Here is a 17,478-nt window from a genome sequence, read left to right on the forward strand (position 1 = left end):
ACTCTGTTGCTAACTTCTTGTTAATTTTTAGCCATGATCTACTTCCACTAGTGAGTGTATTGTGTATGTATTTTACTTATTGCTTTTTAATGCCTTGTTCTACTGTTAGCTTAATACATGTTAGTGTAAACTTATTACCTGGCATTTGTATGAATTTATAAGTGGAAAAAAAAATGGCGCCCCGCCCACCTGTGACCCTGTCTTGAACTTCAACGTCTTTAACGTCTTGAACTTCAACGTCTTGAACTTCAGGGTCTTCAGTGACGATGATGCGATCATCACAACACTCGAAAAATTTATGCTGTATGCCTGGGAGCTGTATAGTCCTTGTGGCTTAGCGCTTCTTTTTGATTATAATAATAATAATGTATGCCTGGGAAACCTAGATGAAATCGGGCATTGAAAACGTTCCTGGGGTAATGTTGTCACTCACCTCATGTAGTGCTAATGTGGAAAAAGAAATATTTTTTCAAGACAGCAATACGCCAGTATTATTTTAAGTTTTGCAATACATTAATAAGATATTGTGTACGTGGCAATGTATATTATCATTAAACCAATTATCTTCTCACTAAATGTTACTCTGTTATCTGTAATATGATTTTTATGGTGTACATGACACTTCAGGTTAGAAGAGGGGTTTCTGATGAACATAGTCACCTGACAGCCTTTCAGCCTGACCAATCAGGAAATTGACCTGGATTGATGATAATGACGCATTTACTGGAGTCCGGAGGTTTGACAAACAATTTACTGTGTAATGTCTAGCATTATGGAATAAACACACGATTACTTCTAAACACATCATCCTGAGACATTACATGGAAGACTGGGAGACACCGACTCACTGATTTCATTCTATGTCCGTTTCCCTCACGGAAAAAAAAGTTCAAATTCCACAATGACTGGCAATCTATTCTTCATATTTTAGGAGCTCCTACAGTATTCACGATCATCCCGTGGCCTGGTAGGTAACACTCTCGCCTCACACACGAGTGTCCGTAATTTGATCCCCGGCTAGGGTGGAAACATTGGGAGTGTTTCCCTACACCTGTTGTCCCGTTCACCTAGCAAGCAAGTAGGTACCTGGGTGTTAGTCGACTAGTGTAGGTCCCATCCTGATGGACCCACACGAGTCGACTAAGGACCCCAATGGAAATAAGAGTCCTCGATGACGCACTGACTTTCTTGGGTTATCTTGGGTGGCTAACCCTCTGGGTTCAAAATTCGAACAAAATCTTATATATTAGGGAAAAGGGCTTAAAGAAGTGAATTGATTCACTTCAAAAAGTATGTGTGCTAAAAAGCAAAATTTGTATACCTTCAATGAAATTTAAGTTATAGGTGTGTCCAGAACTTAAGTCCGTTTTCACTTATCTTTCTAAATACACAGTCCAGCTAGAAGTTGTCTGTATTGCTCAGTCATTTATTGATAACTAAATCAGGTCTTATTAGTACAAAACTAACTTTTATGACCTTTTATTTATTTGCAGTGACAGTTTTCAGGGGGCATAATGGAAGGTAGGACCCCCCCCCCCCGTCATGTATGTTCTCTCCATGTATTATGTACGGTACAACAGAATAATCTTACATAACTCCCCATAAGCCCGTCTACTGATAATATTCTACTTCAATCACTGTTTTTTATTTTACTGACAATCAGTTTTCCTAGGTGTTAATATATTAATCGTTCGAGTAACAAAATTGTGGTAAATACTATCTCAAAATCAACTTGGATGCTTTTACAGTAAAACTAACTACAAAAAATCAACCTCAAGTAAAATGAAGAATGATTTTTCTTAGTCGATAGATCCACTGGTCTGGTAGCCCCCTGGGTTCTCACTCAGGGGTGTTCCTTTATAAGACCTACAATTGCCAGTCACAGGGAACCTTGTTAACATACCAAGCCTTCCCCGATGTCCAATTATAAAGTCTCATATTAATTTAACTCAAAAGAAAGATTGTGGACTGTATTAGTTTATGTATATAAGGTTTCTCAAGATTTTGAGTGGACAGAGAAGGCGGTCATTATGACACTAACTCAGCTGTACTGTTAATACACAAATAACCCGCACATACTAGAGAGAGAGGGGGGGGAAGGTTTACGCCGACGTTTCGCTCCGACTTGGACCATTTACAGTCACACTGAGACTATAAATGCTCCTCTCCGTCTTTGTGCCGGTTATTTGTGTACTGTTCCAGTCACGGTATTGTGCCTTTTTGTTCTTTCTGCACTGTTAATATGTGCACTAACCTGCCAATCCCAGGACCAAGGTTCAAGGACTCCGCTTTCCGTCCATCTTTGCTTATTCATATACAGTCGTTCATCACGACTTAAATCTAGTTAATTTGCCTTCAGTTACTTTATTTTTTATGATGCATCATAGTTCTCACTCTTTCCGTCCGGTATTATCCTTATACGCAGTAATGTCCATTAACATGCATAAGAAACCCTTATCTGCTAGAAAAGGTACCACTAGCTCATGTTTCTAAGATGGTTGTGGGAATCAACTTCTTGGTTTGCTCTCTTCCTGTCATCTGTAGATTCAAGGCTGCTGCACTTCTGTAAACCGCAATCATATCTTCTGCTCTTGTTTGCGAATTCCTGACACTGAAAACAGACGAATGATCAAAGTTTCCTGCGATGCTGGAGTTCTCCGATCAAACGCTGCTCATCCAAACAATAATCATTTTCTAAAAGTCCCGCACCCCCAAGCACTGTGTCATGCCGGAAGTCCCCACTTCATTAATTTTACTTGGATGTTGCATTATTTTCTATTTCCTTCTCTTTAATTTTGTGATTTCAGCTTAAGTCCTATATTGATTTTCAGTCATTATATATTTCAGATATTATTATTAGTTAAGCTATTATATGTTAATCATAAGAGATGCAGGGTTAAAATAATGCTGGTTCACGATAGGTTAGGATAAGGCCATGTCTAGTTCTCGCTCTATGATTGGTTAATCTTTTCTGATTATAAGGATAAGGCCATGTCTAGTTCTCGCTCTATGATTGGTTAATCTTTTCTGATTATAAGGATAAGGCCGTGTCTAGTTCTCGCTCTATGATTGGTTAATCTTTCCTGATTTTAAGAAAAAATTTCTAATCGAGTCTTTGTTTATACTAAGCTGTTTAATTACCGTTTTTTTCTCTTACCTCATATATAGGCTCTTATTCGTCATGTAGGGAATTTTGTACCTCCCCTAGATATTTAATTGATAACCTAGGATAACTGTAAATAGTTTATGGTAAAAATGATCACGTTTTAAATTATAGTAATTATTATGTGGATTGTATCTTAAATACCCAAGTTCCTTAGTAGCATGCATATGTATCTAGCTTCATCCTCATTATCATTATTTTAATAATGTATACTCTTATACTCAAGTTAGTTGTGTATCATTACAGCACATGATAAAGGATTAAGTTAGTACTTGCTAATTATCATAAGAATGGCAGTCCCTTTATGGCGTTGCTGGCTTAGAGAGCCCAGACTGCAGGTGGCTAAAAGTTTTTCTTCGTAGATTATCTCTGTGACCTCAGTAGCACACTCATATCAATAACCAATCAGTTTTTGCTGACTTTACGAAGATAAAATGCAAAAGCTAATTATACCTATTTAACGTAATATTTATCTGGTCAGTTAACTATTCATTATATACTTTATCTAAGCTATATTTAATACTAGATAAATAAATGAATATTTAAATACTGCTAGAGGCAGGGAGAGAGTGCTTTCTCCTTGCTTTTGGCAGGAGAAAGCACAGTAACTTGAACGAGTGTTGACGTACCAGTTGAATCTCTTTCAGGTGGAAAAATCCCCTGATAATTATCAACTGGAACGATAAATGTACTAAGGACCAGAAGTTGTAAACCGTAGCTCCCATACAGACAATGTAACTCGACTTTGCTGAACATTGATGTAATTAGACGACTGAGTAATATATGTATACCTAAGCCTCACGGGAACCCTACGTCATAAGTGTTCAACCCACTTGAAGTGAATGGCACCCATACCGTATTCGGAGATCCTTCAGAAGATCTTGATATAAACCAGGTATTCTGTAACGCTTGTTGCATGCAGCAGTGTTGCAGTGGTCACGAGTTGCGTTATACTGTACAACACCGTGATAAAAACTGTGCTTAACGCGTCGTAAATTGTAAGTTAATGGACAGTTGTAATTGTCACGTTATTACATTAGCCTCATGCTCCACTGATGAAAAATAATTTCTCATTGTGTATTGATTGATAATTTCAGTGTTATTTATCACTTTGGTCCTTATGATAATTATTGAATAATTTGTACTCTGAATAAATAGTTTTAAAGATCCCTATAGTTAGTATCTTATATAATCAGATCTAGCTGACATTTTCATCGAAGGAATGGCGCTATCAGCAACAAAGTTTTCCAGTGGGCAACGGTAAACAATATGATGTTCAATGAGGACAAATTCCAACTACTCCGTTATGGAAAACTGGAGGAGATAATAACTAGAACAGAGTATACTACTGACTCCGGCCATACAATAGAGCGGAAAAATAATGTAAGGGACCTGGGAGTAGTAATGTCTGAGGATCTCACTTTCAAGGATCACAACAGTGCCACGATCGCACGTGCAAAGAAAATGATAGGATGGATAATGAGAACTTTCAAAACGAGAGATGCCAAGCCCATAATGATCCTTTTCAAATCACTTGTTCTCTCTAGGCTGGAATACTGCTGTACATTAACATCTCCATACAAAGCAGGTGAAATCGCAGATCTAGAGAGTGTACAGAGATCCTTTACTGCACGTATAAGTTCTGTCAAGCACCTTAACTACTGGGAACGCTTGGAAGCACTTGACTTGTACTCGTTGGAACGCAGGAGGGAGAGATATATCATAATCTACACTTGGAAAATCTTGGAAGGAATGGTCCCAAATCTGCACACAGAAATCACTCCCTACGAAAGTAAAAGACTGGGCAGGCGATGCAAAATGCCCCCAATAAAAAGTAGGGGCGCCATTGGTACACTAAGAGAAAACACCATAAGTGTCCGGGGCCCAAAACTGTTCAACAGCCTCCCATCAAGCATTAGGGGAATTGCCAATAAACCCCTGGCTGCCTTCAAGAGAGAGCTGGACAGATACCTAAAGTCAGTGCCGGATCAGCCGGGCTGTGGCTCGTACGTCGGACTGCGTGCGGCCAGCAGTAACAGCCTAGTTGATCAGGCCCTGATCCATCAGGAGGCCTGGTCATGGACCGGGCCGCGGGGGCGTTGATCCCCGGAATAACCTCCAGGTAACCTCTTTTCCTGCGTGAGGAATAATGTAGGTAGAGTTAATCTTAGTAAAATATGGCATTCATTCCCTTATATCAACCTTTCATTTAATTCCCAAGTGACGAGCTAGTTATTTCCTACAGAGGCAGCGCGGTGGACCTTGCCAACTGGATCCTAGTATAGCTCAAAGTATGTGATATTAGCAATAGCTAATTGTGACCATGAGTGTTTTACTCGATAATTCACTATAGCAATGGGATGGTTAGACATACATCCCGAATATTAGTGACTGTTAGAAGTAGTTGCATGGTAGAGAATGAAATTTTGTTAGTAAACAGTAATTTAATCAAGAGATGAACATGATTTAGCACAATGAATTACCCGAGGAGCTAGGAATTTACGGAGTGTGAAGTGCATTTATGTGGATTTCTAGGTAACAGTATCAAATTAAGATATATAGGCTAGTGGAAGGCCTCGGTCAAATGACTAAAAGCTCCAGTGGCGGGTCATTATATGATTTAACATCCGTAAAGAAACACTTGTCCTGTTCCTTGAAAAATCTTACCTTACCTAACCTAGTATCAAATTTCCAAGACAACCCAAAGTTGAAAGAGGTGTTGATTTGGAAATATCATCACCTGAAAGGAAATTATATTCATGACGACTTTAATTAAACCTAGCGGAATACCTGAAAATATAATCCAAGTGACAAAGATAGCTCATGATAGCTGAGGGTCTAAAATATCATTAGTGATAACTGAACTTAAAAACCCTGTCCCAAGTAACAGTCAACACATCCGTCGACTGTAATAAAAGCACTGCTGGAAATATCAAGAATTGGTTGAGACGGAGGTTCAAGTAAAAGGATTGAATTTATTTTGTATCATAGCGAAACCTTATGCTAACACCTGGAGACATGACGAGGCACACCGGTGATAATTTCGCGACTCATTTGAGGAATAAAATAATTATGATTATACTCAGTAAAGGATCAAGAATTTTCATCCAGTATAGTCAATTTGGATACAGACCAAGACACTAAAATCACTAAGGACATTAAGGCAATAAAAGTGCATTTAATGGCTAAGAAAGGCCATGTAACTCGAGTGCTGGAGAAATGTGTAGACAGTAACAGGATGAAACCTAACCTTAATAAGTTTTCAACAGGATATAAGTAGCCTTCCGCACGTAATTCTTGAGGTCCCACAAATTTCCTGTCCCAGTTCTTCAGCAGGAGACATTAACACGGGTTCCTATTACAAATTCAGGCCAAAGCACCCCAATTTGGCCTCAGTGACGCCGGATTATTAGCTGAATTTTCCACAACAACCAGTGTTCGCAAATTACAAATGACGTCTCTGCCATATCACTTCCCGACCGCTGCTCACCTGCACAAAATTTCTCGAAGGGTCAAATCAGCATCATTATTCAAATTTACACATGCTGAATTTAGGAAAAATCAAAATTTTCCACAATACCAATTCACTATATACTTATCTTTGGGAGAATGAGTATTTTGAAGAGGTCAGTTGATGCATTAAATACTTAGGTGTTCGTAAGTAAGTTTATTTAGGCACAGGTACACATGAGTACAATTATCATACACTGTAAATTACCTAGGATAACCCCAAAAAAAAGTCAGTGACTTATTTTTATTCGTAATGTTAAAGGGCTTCACACCAAATTATTTAGTTTTATTACATTAGTTTCCAAATTATTTAGTTTTATTACATTAGTTTTATTACTAATATTTTGGTGTGACACATGACATTACTAACGTAATGTTAGTAATGTAATGTCAGTAATACTAACGTAATGTCATGTGTCACTGAGTAACAGTGCTGGTAGTAAAAATTAGAAACGAAGATAGCAAGTGTAAAGCTCCATAGCAGCAAACGTAGAAAGAAAATAACAAATGCTCTTTTTTCCAGGGTTGAGTGAGACAGCTAATCAGCTTTCACGTAAAGCTCATAGGCTAACCTGTCTAATCTTGAAGTTGGCCAAAAAGATGCATATTCCAGTTATTACACAGATTCCAACAAAATTTGTGCTCACACAGCCTAAACCCATGAAATGATCAATGCACTTCACACGATACATCAGCCATTGAAGATTGATGCCGTTCACAATTGTTATATTTTAATCAGAGGAAAGCATATACTATCTTAAATAGGGCTGGGCTTTGCCATGAGCTAAGGTAGGATAAATAAGTTTATTCAGATTATCATACATAGCAGCATATGTGTAGAGAACCTTGGATAACCCAAAAAAGTCACTTTGTGTTACTTTTTTTGTGTTATCCTAGGTAATTTACACAATTTATGATAATTGTACTTATGTGTACCTGTGCCTAAACAAGCTAAGGTGTCTCGTAAATCGATTGCTAGCGCCCTCAGCTCCAGGCCTCGGGGGCGTTGACCCCCGAAACCCTCTCCAGGTATACACACTGAGGTCCGTGGTTCGATCCCCGGTAGGAGTGGAGACATTAGGATGTGTTTCCTTAAGACACCTGCTGTCCATGTTCGCCTAGCAGTAAAATAGGTATCTGGGTGTTAGTCAACTGATGTGAGTCGCATCCTGGGGACAAAATTGACATAATTTGCTCTAAATACTCTGCATAACGAGGGGCTTTCTTTGTAGTAGCAAGTTTATCCGGGTATACACAAATACAGTTACATGGATTATCATACATAGCAACATATGTGTAGTGAACGTAGGATAACCCAAAAATGTCAAAGTGACTTATTTCCATTGATTTAGCCTGCAAATTGATTTGTGTAAATAAGGTGCCTTTTCGGGGATACCTAATAAGTTTCCCCGAAATGCATTGCATACTAGTGACTTTCTTTTGTGCATACTACATTATTTGTGCATAAAATAATGTAACAAGAGCTCTCGCTTCACACGGTGAGGATCCGGGTTCGATTCCTAGCGAATGGGTGGAAACATTGGACGTGTTTCCTTACACTGGTTGTCTATGTTCACCCATCAGTAAAATGGGTACCTGGGTGTTAGTGGACTGGTGTGGGTCGCATCCTGGGACAAAAACCGACGTAATATGGCCGAAATGCTCAGCATAACAAGGGACTTTCTATATAGTAGTATGTCATTGATGTCAGCTAGACCTGTATACCTTGTACATGTAGTAAATAAAGATAGTATTAACCAAACCATACCACGGATAGGGATAGAACCCGCGATCAGATTATCTGATCGCGGGTTCTAACCCCGTCCGTGGTATGATTTGTTTACAATCGTGTCATTACGATTTCGTGAGTCAAGTTATTATTATTTATTATTAAGTTGAGAGCAGCAGCGCCATCTGTTGAGTGCTGGTGAGTGAGAGTGAGTGAGGTGGCAGGTTGTGTGTGGCAGGCTGAGCCAGGCCGCCTCACCCAACACTCTTACATCAACTATGTTAGACCCAGGAGGCCTCCGCCTCCTTATTATTCCAACTTTGGTAATTATTTCATCTTTTATTTTACCAGTAGTGTTATTTTATTGATGCTAAGGCTATCACTGTTGAGTAGGAAATGTGTGAGGTGAGTGGAAACGTTCACATGGATGAGATTACATTGTTGTAGTGGAATAAGTCACTTCGTTTGACTTTATTTTTTGGTTATCCTAGATAATTTACACATATGTTACTGTTTATGGTAATTGTAGTCTCCTAAATTTGTGTAACTGTACCAAAATAAACTTAACCTAAAGACTCCAATGGAAATAAGCCACTTTGTTATGTATGACAATTTATGTAACTATTTGTGTACCTGTCCCCTCAAGGGAGGTTCCTTGACGCTGGTGAGGGGCTCTTGATCCAGGCAGTTGGACCTGACCTCCCCTTCCTTGGATAGAACCTGGGTGTATCTTTATATTTTTTGTAATACCTAGTCAATACCTTCTGTTAGACCCATAAGCATGTCACCAGTTCCTTAAATCAAAAGCCCTCCACTAACATTAAGGCAACCCCTTAATGGACATGGTAAGTCCAGGAACTATGACTCGACTTTCTCTGCTAGTCATGGAATAGGCCCTCGAACTATATAACTACGTTCATGGAGGTGCATTAGACCCATAAGGGTCATGCAGCACCTGGGGACAAACATTCAGGTTCAGTCCAGAGAAGGGGAAGACAGGTCCATTTTCTTGGATCAAAAACCCCTCGCCATCATTATGGAACCTTCCCCTGAAGGGCCACATTTCTCTCGGACACAGGTGAAAGACACTTTCCCTTAAACCTGTTGCCTCTGTTTACCTAGCACCCCCTCAAGGGAGGTTCCTTGATGCTGGTGAGGGGCTCTTGATTTAGGGAACTGGATCTGGTTCCCTGAATTGAGCCTGAATACTTTCCATCCCTCCATGTGCACTGTATAATCCTACAGGTTTAACACTCCCTCATGATTATAATAATGTTTACCTAGCAATAAGTAGATACCTTGTCATTAGTTGACTGTGTGGGTCGCATCCTTAGGAGAAGGATTGAAGGATCCCCATGGAAATTAGGCATGGACTTGAATGGGTTATTCTGAATTATTAACATTCGGAGTTGATAAAATCATCTACCATTGTTGTATGCCTAAATCCCCAAAAGGTAGGTTCCTTGATGCCACTGAGAGCCTTAGTCCAGAGAATTGGACCTGTCTTTCCCTTCCTTGGATCGAACTTGTTGCCTTTCATTCCCCCAGTTCCTGTACAGCATAATGTAAGTCATATAGGCTGAACAGTCTGCCCCTGCCTCCCTCCAATTAATGTTATAATACAGTACCACATACTCCGAAACATTTCAGGTGTTAGTGTTGCTTTATAGAGATTACCGCTGCAGTAACTACTATATTCTGGAAGTAACTGACAGGACTATTTCTAGCACAGTTAGAGAAAAACTAGAAAATTGTGATTAAGACACTTGAACACTTAACAGTTGATTATTGAAACGTTTCAATCCTGGGATCTTCACTCGCTTTATAATGTCCCCAAGACCAAAAGTTTTCATAATAAAATATCCTAATTCCTAAGCAGTTCCTCCTGTATCTTTAACCACAACTTTTCAGGTTCTCACAAAAGTAGAATGCTCGTTGCTCACAAGTAATAAACTAGGACAGAGGAGCATCTACTTAAAAGGTCCTACTCTTGCCAACCCATTCCCAGTTACACATTTTTCTACCCTAATTTAAATATATATATGAAGTTCACACTTCCATGACTTGCCTGAGAAATTTATTCCTTTCTTCTACAGCCTGTGCTTTTCTTCGTCCTTTATAAATCAGAATTGATCTGACTATTGTAATCTGTTGCTGCAAGATTTATCTTGATTAGATAAAATAATAGAAAGTATATACTAATTGTTACAAGGTAAAGGTGAATGGTGTATTAGGCATTATTTTAAATGCCCATAACAATGCCCCAACAATTATCTTATATTTAGCATCACTTCTTGTAACTAGCTTCATTCCCATCATAATTTTTATTTAAGTTTTATTTTGAATTGTACCGAATACCTGAAATATTGTATAACCTAAGTATTCTCGTGTGCCTTGTTAGGATTTTGTTTATATACATCTGGAGTTTACCTGGAGAGAGTTCCGGGGTCAACGCCCCCGCAGCCCGGTCTGTGACCAGGCCTCTAGTCATTCTCACTAAATCAGTTCTGCTGTAAATAATATTAATGTCTTGTATTCATATGTACATGTAAAATACTACTATCTTGTCCTGTTATGTAATAATAGGATGAGATTATTGTAATTTTTATTAGAATTTTATTTTGAATTAATGGAATAATCTTTATATAGTAAAAGTGTTCTTATTCCCATGTAACTTGTGATTTTATCTGCTTCATATACATTTACTGTATTTAATATTCATATAATTTATTTTGTTGTGAAAAATCATTATCTTGTATACATATATGTAAAATACTATATAGTCCTTTTAGACAAAAACTGGGTTTAAGCTTGCCCAAAATGCTCTGCATAACAGAGGTGCTTTCCATGTGAGAAATGTAGCGTCCAGTTTTGTACAAACTATGTATCGTGGAAATGATTGATACAGAGCATTTATAGCATCCTTAAACTAGGACTACTGTACTAGTAATCTTAGTTAATGTGGAACTTTAATATGATTGCAAGTTTTCATAGGGTATAAGCGTATAGAAATAGGTTAAATTATTTTGTGACTTGTGTACATAAGCTATCAAACAGCAATGGGTGGTCCAAAAAGGTGGAAGTTGGATTTTTAAGCCTCCACCCAGTGAAATTCTGGCTACACCACTGTCTGGGGCCACATTTCATGAGCAGAGCCCACAACATTTGTGGAAATCCCAGTTTTTTTTTTTACAGATGAATCAGGTTCTGACTTTTTTTTTTTTTTCAGGAAAGTTAGATCATTGAACATGTATGCTGATTCTCTCGGCTGTTTAGAATTTCAAGTTGCTGCAGTGGTGGTTTATTGATGCATTATTGTCAAGCCAGAATGTGATTGTGTGTTAATATGTATTGGTTTAGATGTGGTCTAATGAAGCAACTATTTCAGTAACTCTTGTTGGTTTTATATTAATATGTAATTTTACATTGTTTAGGAATGCTGCTGAGATGAGATTAAAATTTCTAGCTATTATAGGACATTGTAGCCTGTTTTGATTATATTACCTGGAGTTTACCTGGAGAGAGTTCCGGGGGTCAACGCCCCCGCGGCCCGGTCTGAGACCAGGCCTCCTGGTGGATCAGAGCCTGATCAACCAGGCTGTTGCTGCTGGCTGCACGCAAACCAACATACGAGCTACAGCCCGGCTGATCCGGAACTGACTTTAGGTGCTTGTCCAGTGCCAGCTTGAAGACTGCCAGGGGTCTGTTGGTAATCCCCCTTATGTGTGCTGGGAGGCAGTTGAACAGTCTCGGGCCCCTGACACTTATTGTATGGTCTCTTAACGTGCTAGTGACACCCCTGCTTTTCATTGGGGGGATGGTGCATCGTCTGCCAAGTCTTTTGCTTTCGTAATGAGTGATTTTCGTGTGCAAGTTCGGTACTAGTCCCTCTAGGATTTTCCAGGTGTATATAATCATGTATCTCTCCCTCCTGCGTTCCAGGGAATACAGGTTTAGGAACCTCAAGCGCTCCCAATAATTGAGGTGTTTTATCTCCGTTATGCGCGCCGTGAAAGTTCTCTGTACATTTTCTAGGTCGGCAATTTCACCTGCCTTGAAAGGTGCTGTTAGTGTGCAGCAATATTCCAGCCTAGATAGAACAAGTGACCTGAAGAGTGTCATCATGGGCTTGGCCTCCCTAGTTTTGAAGGTTCTCATTATCCATCCTGTCATTTTTCTAGCAGATGCGATTGATACAATGTTATGGTCCTTGAAGGTGAGATCCTCCGACATGATCACTCCCAGGTCTTTGACGTTGGTGTTTCGCTCTATTTTGTGGCCAGAATTTGTTTTGTACTCTGATGACGATTTAATTTCCTCATGTTTACCATATCTGAGTAATTGAAATTTCTCATCGTTGAACTTCATATTGTTTTCTGCAGCCCACTGAAAGATTTGGTTGATGTCTGCCTGGAGCTTTGCAGTGTCTGCAATGGAAGACACTGTCATGCAGATTCGGGTGTCATCTGCAAAGGAAGACACAGTGCTGTGGCTGACATCCTTGTCTATGTTGGATATAAGGATGAGGAACAAGATGGGAGCGAGTACTGTGCCTTGTGGAACAGAGCTTTTCACCGTAGCTGCCTCGGACTTTACTCTGTTGACGACTACTCTGTGTTCTGTTAGTGAGGAAATTATAGATCCATCGACCGACTTTTCCTGTTATTCCTTTAGCACGCATTTTGTGCGCTATTACGCCATGGTCACACTTGTCGAAGGCTTTTGCAAAGTCTGTATATATTACATCTGCATTCTTTTTGTCTTCTAGTGCATTTAGGACCTTGTCGTAGTGGTCCAATAGTTGAGACAGACAGGAGCGACCTGTTCTAAACCCATGTTGCCCTGGGTTGTGTAACTGATGGGTTTCTAGATGCGTGGTGATCTTGCTTCTTAGGACCCTTTCAAAGATTTTTATGATATGGGATGTTAGTGCTATTGGTCTGTAGTTCTTTGCTGTTGCTTTACTGCCCCCTTTGTGGAGTGGGGCTATGTCTGTTGTTTTTAGTAACTGTGGGACGACCCCCGTGTCCATGCTCCCTCTCCATAGGATGGAAAAGGCTCGTGATAGGGGCTTCTTGCAGTTCTTGATGAACACAGAGTTCCATGAGTCTGGCCCTGGGGCAGAGTGCATGGGCATGTCATTAATCGCCTGTTCGAAGTCATTTGGCGTCAGGATAACATCGGATAGGCTTGTGTTAATCAAATTTTGTGGCTCTCTCATAAAAAATTCATTTTGATCTTCGACTCTGTCTGGTTAGCGGCTTGCTAAAAACTGAGTCATATTGGGACTTGAGTAGCTCACTCATTTCCTTGCTGTCATCTGTGTAGGACCCATCTTGTTTAAGTAGGGGCCCAATACTGGACGTTGTTCTCGATTTTGATTTGGCATAGGAGAAGAAATACTTTGGGTTTCTTTCGATTTCATTTATGGCTTTTAGTTCTTCCCGCGATTCCTGACTCCTAAAGGATTCTTTTAGCTTAAGTTCGATGCTTGCTATTTCTCTGACCAGTGTCTCCCTGCGCATTTCAGATATATTGACCTCTTTTAGCCGCTCTGTTATTCTTTTCCGTCGCCTGTAAAGGGAGCGCCTGTCTCTTTCTATTTTACATCTACTCCTCCTTTTTCTTAGAGGAATAAGCCTTGTGCATACATCGAGTGCCACCGAGTTAATCTGTTCTAGGCATAAGTTTGGGTCTGTGTTGCTTAGTATATCTTCCCAGCTTATATCGGTTAGGACTTGGTTTACTTGGTCCCACTTTATGTTTTTGTTATTGAAGTTGAATTTGGTGAATGCTCCCTCGTGACTAGTCTCATTTTGTCGGTCTGGGGCTCCACGCATACATGTCTGAACCTCAATTATGTTGTGATCTGAGTATATTGTTTTTGATATGGTGACATTTCTTATCAGATCATCATTGTTAGTGAATATGAGGTCTAGTGTATTCTCCAGTCTAGTAGGCTCTATTATTTGCTGGTTTAAATTGAATTTTGTGCAGAGATTTAAAAGCTCGTGTGAGTGAGAGTTTTCATCAGAGCTGCCTCCTGGTGTTATTACTGCAACAATATTATTTGCTATATTCCTCCATTTTAGGTGCCTTAAGTTGAAATCCCCCAGGAGCAAGATGTTGGGTGCAGGAGCTGGAAGATTTTCCAGACAGTGGTCAATTTTTAACAGCTGTTCCTGGAATTGCTGGGAAGTTGCATCCGGAGGCTTGTAGACTACCACAATGACTAGGTTTTGGTTCTCGACATTTTGTGACATTTTGTGACCAACTTGCATGCATGGTGAACTACAAAGTGTGCCTGCCTTGACTAGACTGATTTGGGCAGTGTTCAAATGGGAGTCATGTGACACTAGCATGATGGATGGAGGGATGGTACATACAAGGTATTGGCACATATATATGTGCTACACAAGTGTTGTACCACTGACACAGGGATTGTCAGTGTTAGTAAAGCATAATCAGAAGCCATAAACCATAAACCATATTTTTTTGAATTCCAAATACCACATTAGCATTTTTCAAGGGATGATTTTAAACCTTACGGCATATTTAAAATATCAGTGATCTAAATACTATACCAGCTAACCATTCTATTACCAGTTCTCTCTAATCAGTAGTTCTATTAATTTTCCAGACATGCATAGCTGAGGCACTGCAAGAGTTTTCCACTGAAGAGTGTTTTGCAGTGGGTTTAAACAAGGCGAACCTTCTTTGTTCATCATGCGATACCCTGAAGGAGTTCAATCTTGATATTTTAGAGTAAGTAAAATTATTTTATTAATTACTTAGTGCACTGTTATTTTTAGTGCAGCCTTTTGTATTGCTCTAATATGGTATTTGCTCATTTGGGCATATCATTGATAGGGATTGCTTCTCTTGTTGGTAAAAAAGAAAACAATCACTACCACTTTCCATTAGATCACCTGTGTTAATGAAGACTAATACATACAAGCAGCTAGTATGTTTGTAAAGGTAGCTGGTGCCATGAGCCAACAACCTGGGATGGGAAGGCAGCCTTTTGGGATTTTCTCGCACTCCTTGAGATTAAGTCCCAGCTGCAGGTAGGCTTATCAACATCCCTTCAAGGCACTACAAACTGGTCGTATCCCACCGAAGCAGGGTGACCCAAAAAGAAAAACAAAAGTTTCTTTTTAACTTTGGTAATGTATACAGGAGAAGGGGGTTACTAGCCCCTTTCTCCCGGCATTTTAGTCACCTCTTACAATGTGCATGGCTTATGGAGGAAGAATTCTGTTCCACTTCTCCATGGAGATAAGAGAAAATAAACAGGAACTAGTAAGAAAATAGAAGAAAACCCAGAGGGGTGTATGTATGTATATGTATGTAAAATGGTACCACCACTGTAACTGGACTGTGGACCCTCATCCTCAGAGAAGACTATAAACATACCTCAGGGAAAACTCAAGGATCTCGCCGGAGCTGTTGGAATATTTTCTTCTCCTACCACCCCCATATATATCTCTTTTTTTTTTTTTTCAACAAGTCGGCCGTCTCCCACCGCCCAGGGAGGTACTACCCTCCTACCAAGTGAGTGTGAAATGATAGCCTGTAATTGTTTTACATGATGGTAGGATTGCTGGTGTCCTTTTTTCTGTCTCATGAACATGCAAGATTTCAGGTATGTCTTGCTACTTCTTCTTACACTTAGGTCACACTACACATACATGTACAAGCACATACTGTATATACACACACCCCTCTGGGTTTTCTTCTATTTTCTTTCTAGTTCTTATTCTTGTTTATTTCCTCTTATCTCCATGGGAAAGTGGAACAGAATTCTTCCTCCGTAAGCCATGCGTGTTGTAAGAGGCGACTGAAATGCTGGGAGCAAGGGGCTAGTAACCTCTTCTGTATATATTACTAAATGTAAAAGGAGAAACTTTTGTTTTTTCTTTTGGGCCACCCCGCCTCGATGGGATACGGCCGGTGTGTTGAAAGAAGAAAAGTATGTGTTTGTATGTATATTTTTTTTTTTCAACAAACCGGCCGTTTCCCCACCAAGGTAGGCTGGCCCAAAAAGAAAAACAATTTCTCTTTTTAAATTTAGTAATTTATACAGAAGGATATATGTATGTATATATGTATGTATATATGTATGTATATATGTATGTATATATGTATGTAATATGTATGAAATATGTAATATGTATGAAATATGTATGTAATATGTATGAAATATGTATGAAATATGTATGTAATATGTATGTAATATGTATGTAATATGTATGTATATATGTATGTGTATATTATGTATGTATGTATGTATGTATGTATATATATTATTTTTTTTTTTTCTCAACAAGTCGGCCGTCTCCCACCGAGGCAGGGTGACCCAAAAAAGAAAGAAAATCCCCAAAAAGAAAATACTTTCATCATCATTCAACACTTTCACCACACTCGCACATTATCACTGTTTTTGCAGAGGTGCTCAGAATACAACAGTCTAGAAGCATACACATATAAAGATACACAACATATCCCTCCAAACTGCCAATATCCCAAACCCCTCCTTTAAAGTGCAGGCATTGTACTTCCCATTTCCAGGACTCAAGTCCGACTATATGAAAATAACCGGTTTCCCTGAATCCCTTCACTAAATATTACCCTGCTCACACTCCAGCAGATCGTCAGGTCCCAAGTACCATTCGTCTCCATTCACTCCTATCTAACATGCTCACGCACGCTTGCTGGAAGTCCAAGCCCCTCGCCCACAAAGCCTCCTTTACCCCCTCTCTCCAACCCTTTCGAGGACGACCCCTACCCCGCCTTCCTTCCCCTATAGATTTATATGCTTTCCATGTCATTCTACTTTGATCCATTCTCTCTAAATGACCAAACCACCTCAACAACCCCTCTTCTGCCCTCTGACTAATACTTTTATTAACTCCACACCTTCTCCTAATTTCCACACTCCGAATTTTCTGCATAATATTTACACCACACATTGCCCTTAAACAGGACATCTCCACTGCCTCCAACCGTCTCCTCCCTGCTGCATTTACCACCCAAGCTTCGCACCCATATAAAAGTGTTGGTACTACTATACTTT

At 39.5% G+C, this 17,478-nt stretch overlaps 1 protein-coding gene across 1 annotated transcript in view; it reads left to right on the forward strand.

Moving 5' to 3' along the window:
- The first annotated feature begins 8,754 nt into the window (after window positions 1–8,754).
- The window catches only part of LOC128700057 (selenoprotein F), an 18,541-nt gene continuing 9,817 nt past the window's right edge, over window positions 8,755–17,478 (forward strand). Inside the window, 2 exon segments of the mRNA XM_070080180.1 lie at window positions 8,755–8,807; window positions 15,043–15,167. Of these exon segments, the coding sequence (XP_069936281.1) occupies window positions 8,799–8,807; window positions 15,043–15,167 (134 nt within the window). The 5' untranslated portion in view covers window positions 8,755–8,798.

Source organism: Cherax quadricarinatus, unplaced genomic scaffold (assembly GCF_038502225.1).
Source record: "Cherax quadricarinatus isolate ZL_2023a unplaced genomic scaffold, ASM3850222v1 Contig200, whole genome shotgun sequence".
In the NCBI taxonomy this organism is placed as follows: domain Eukaryota; kingdom Metazoa; phylum Arthropoda; class Malacostraca; order Decapoda; family Parastacidae; genus Cherax; species Cherax quadricarinatus.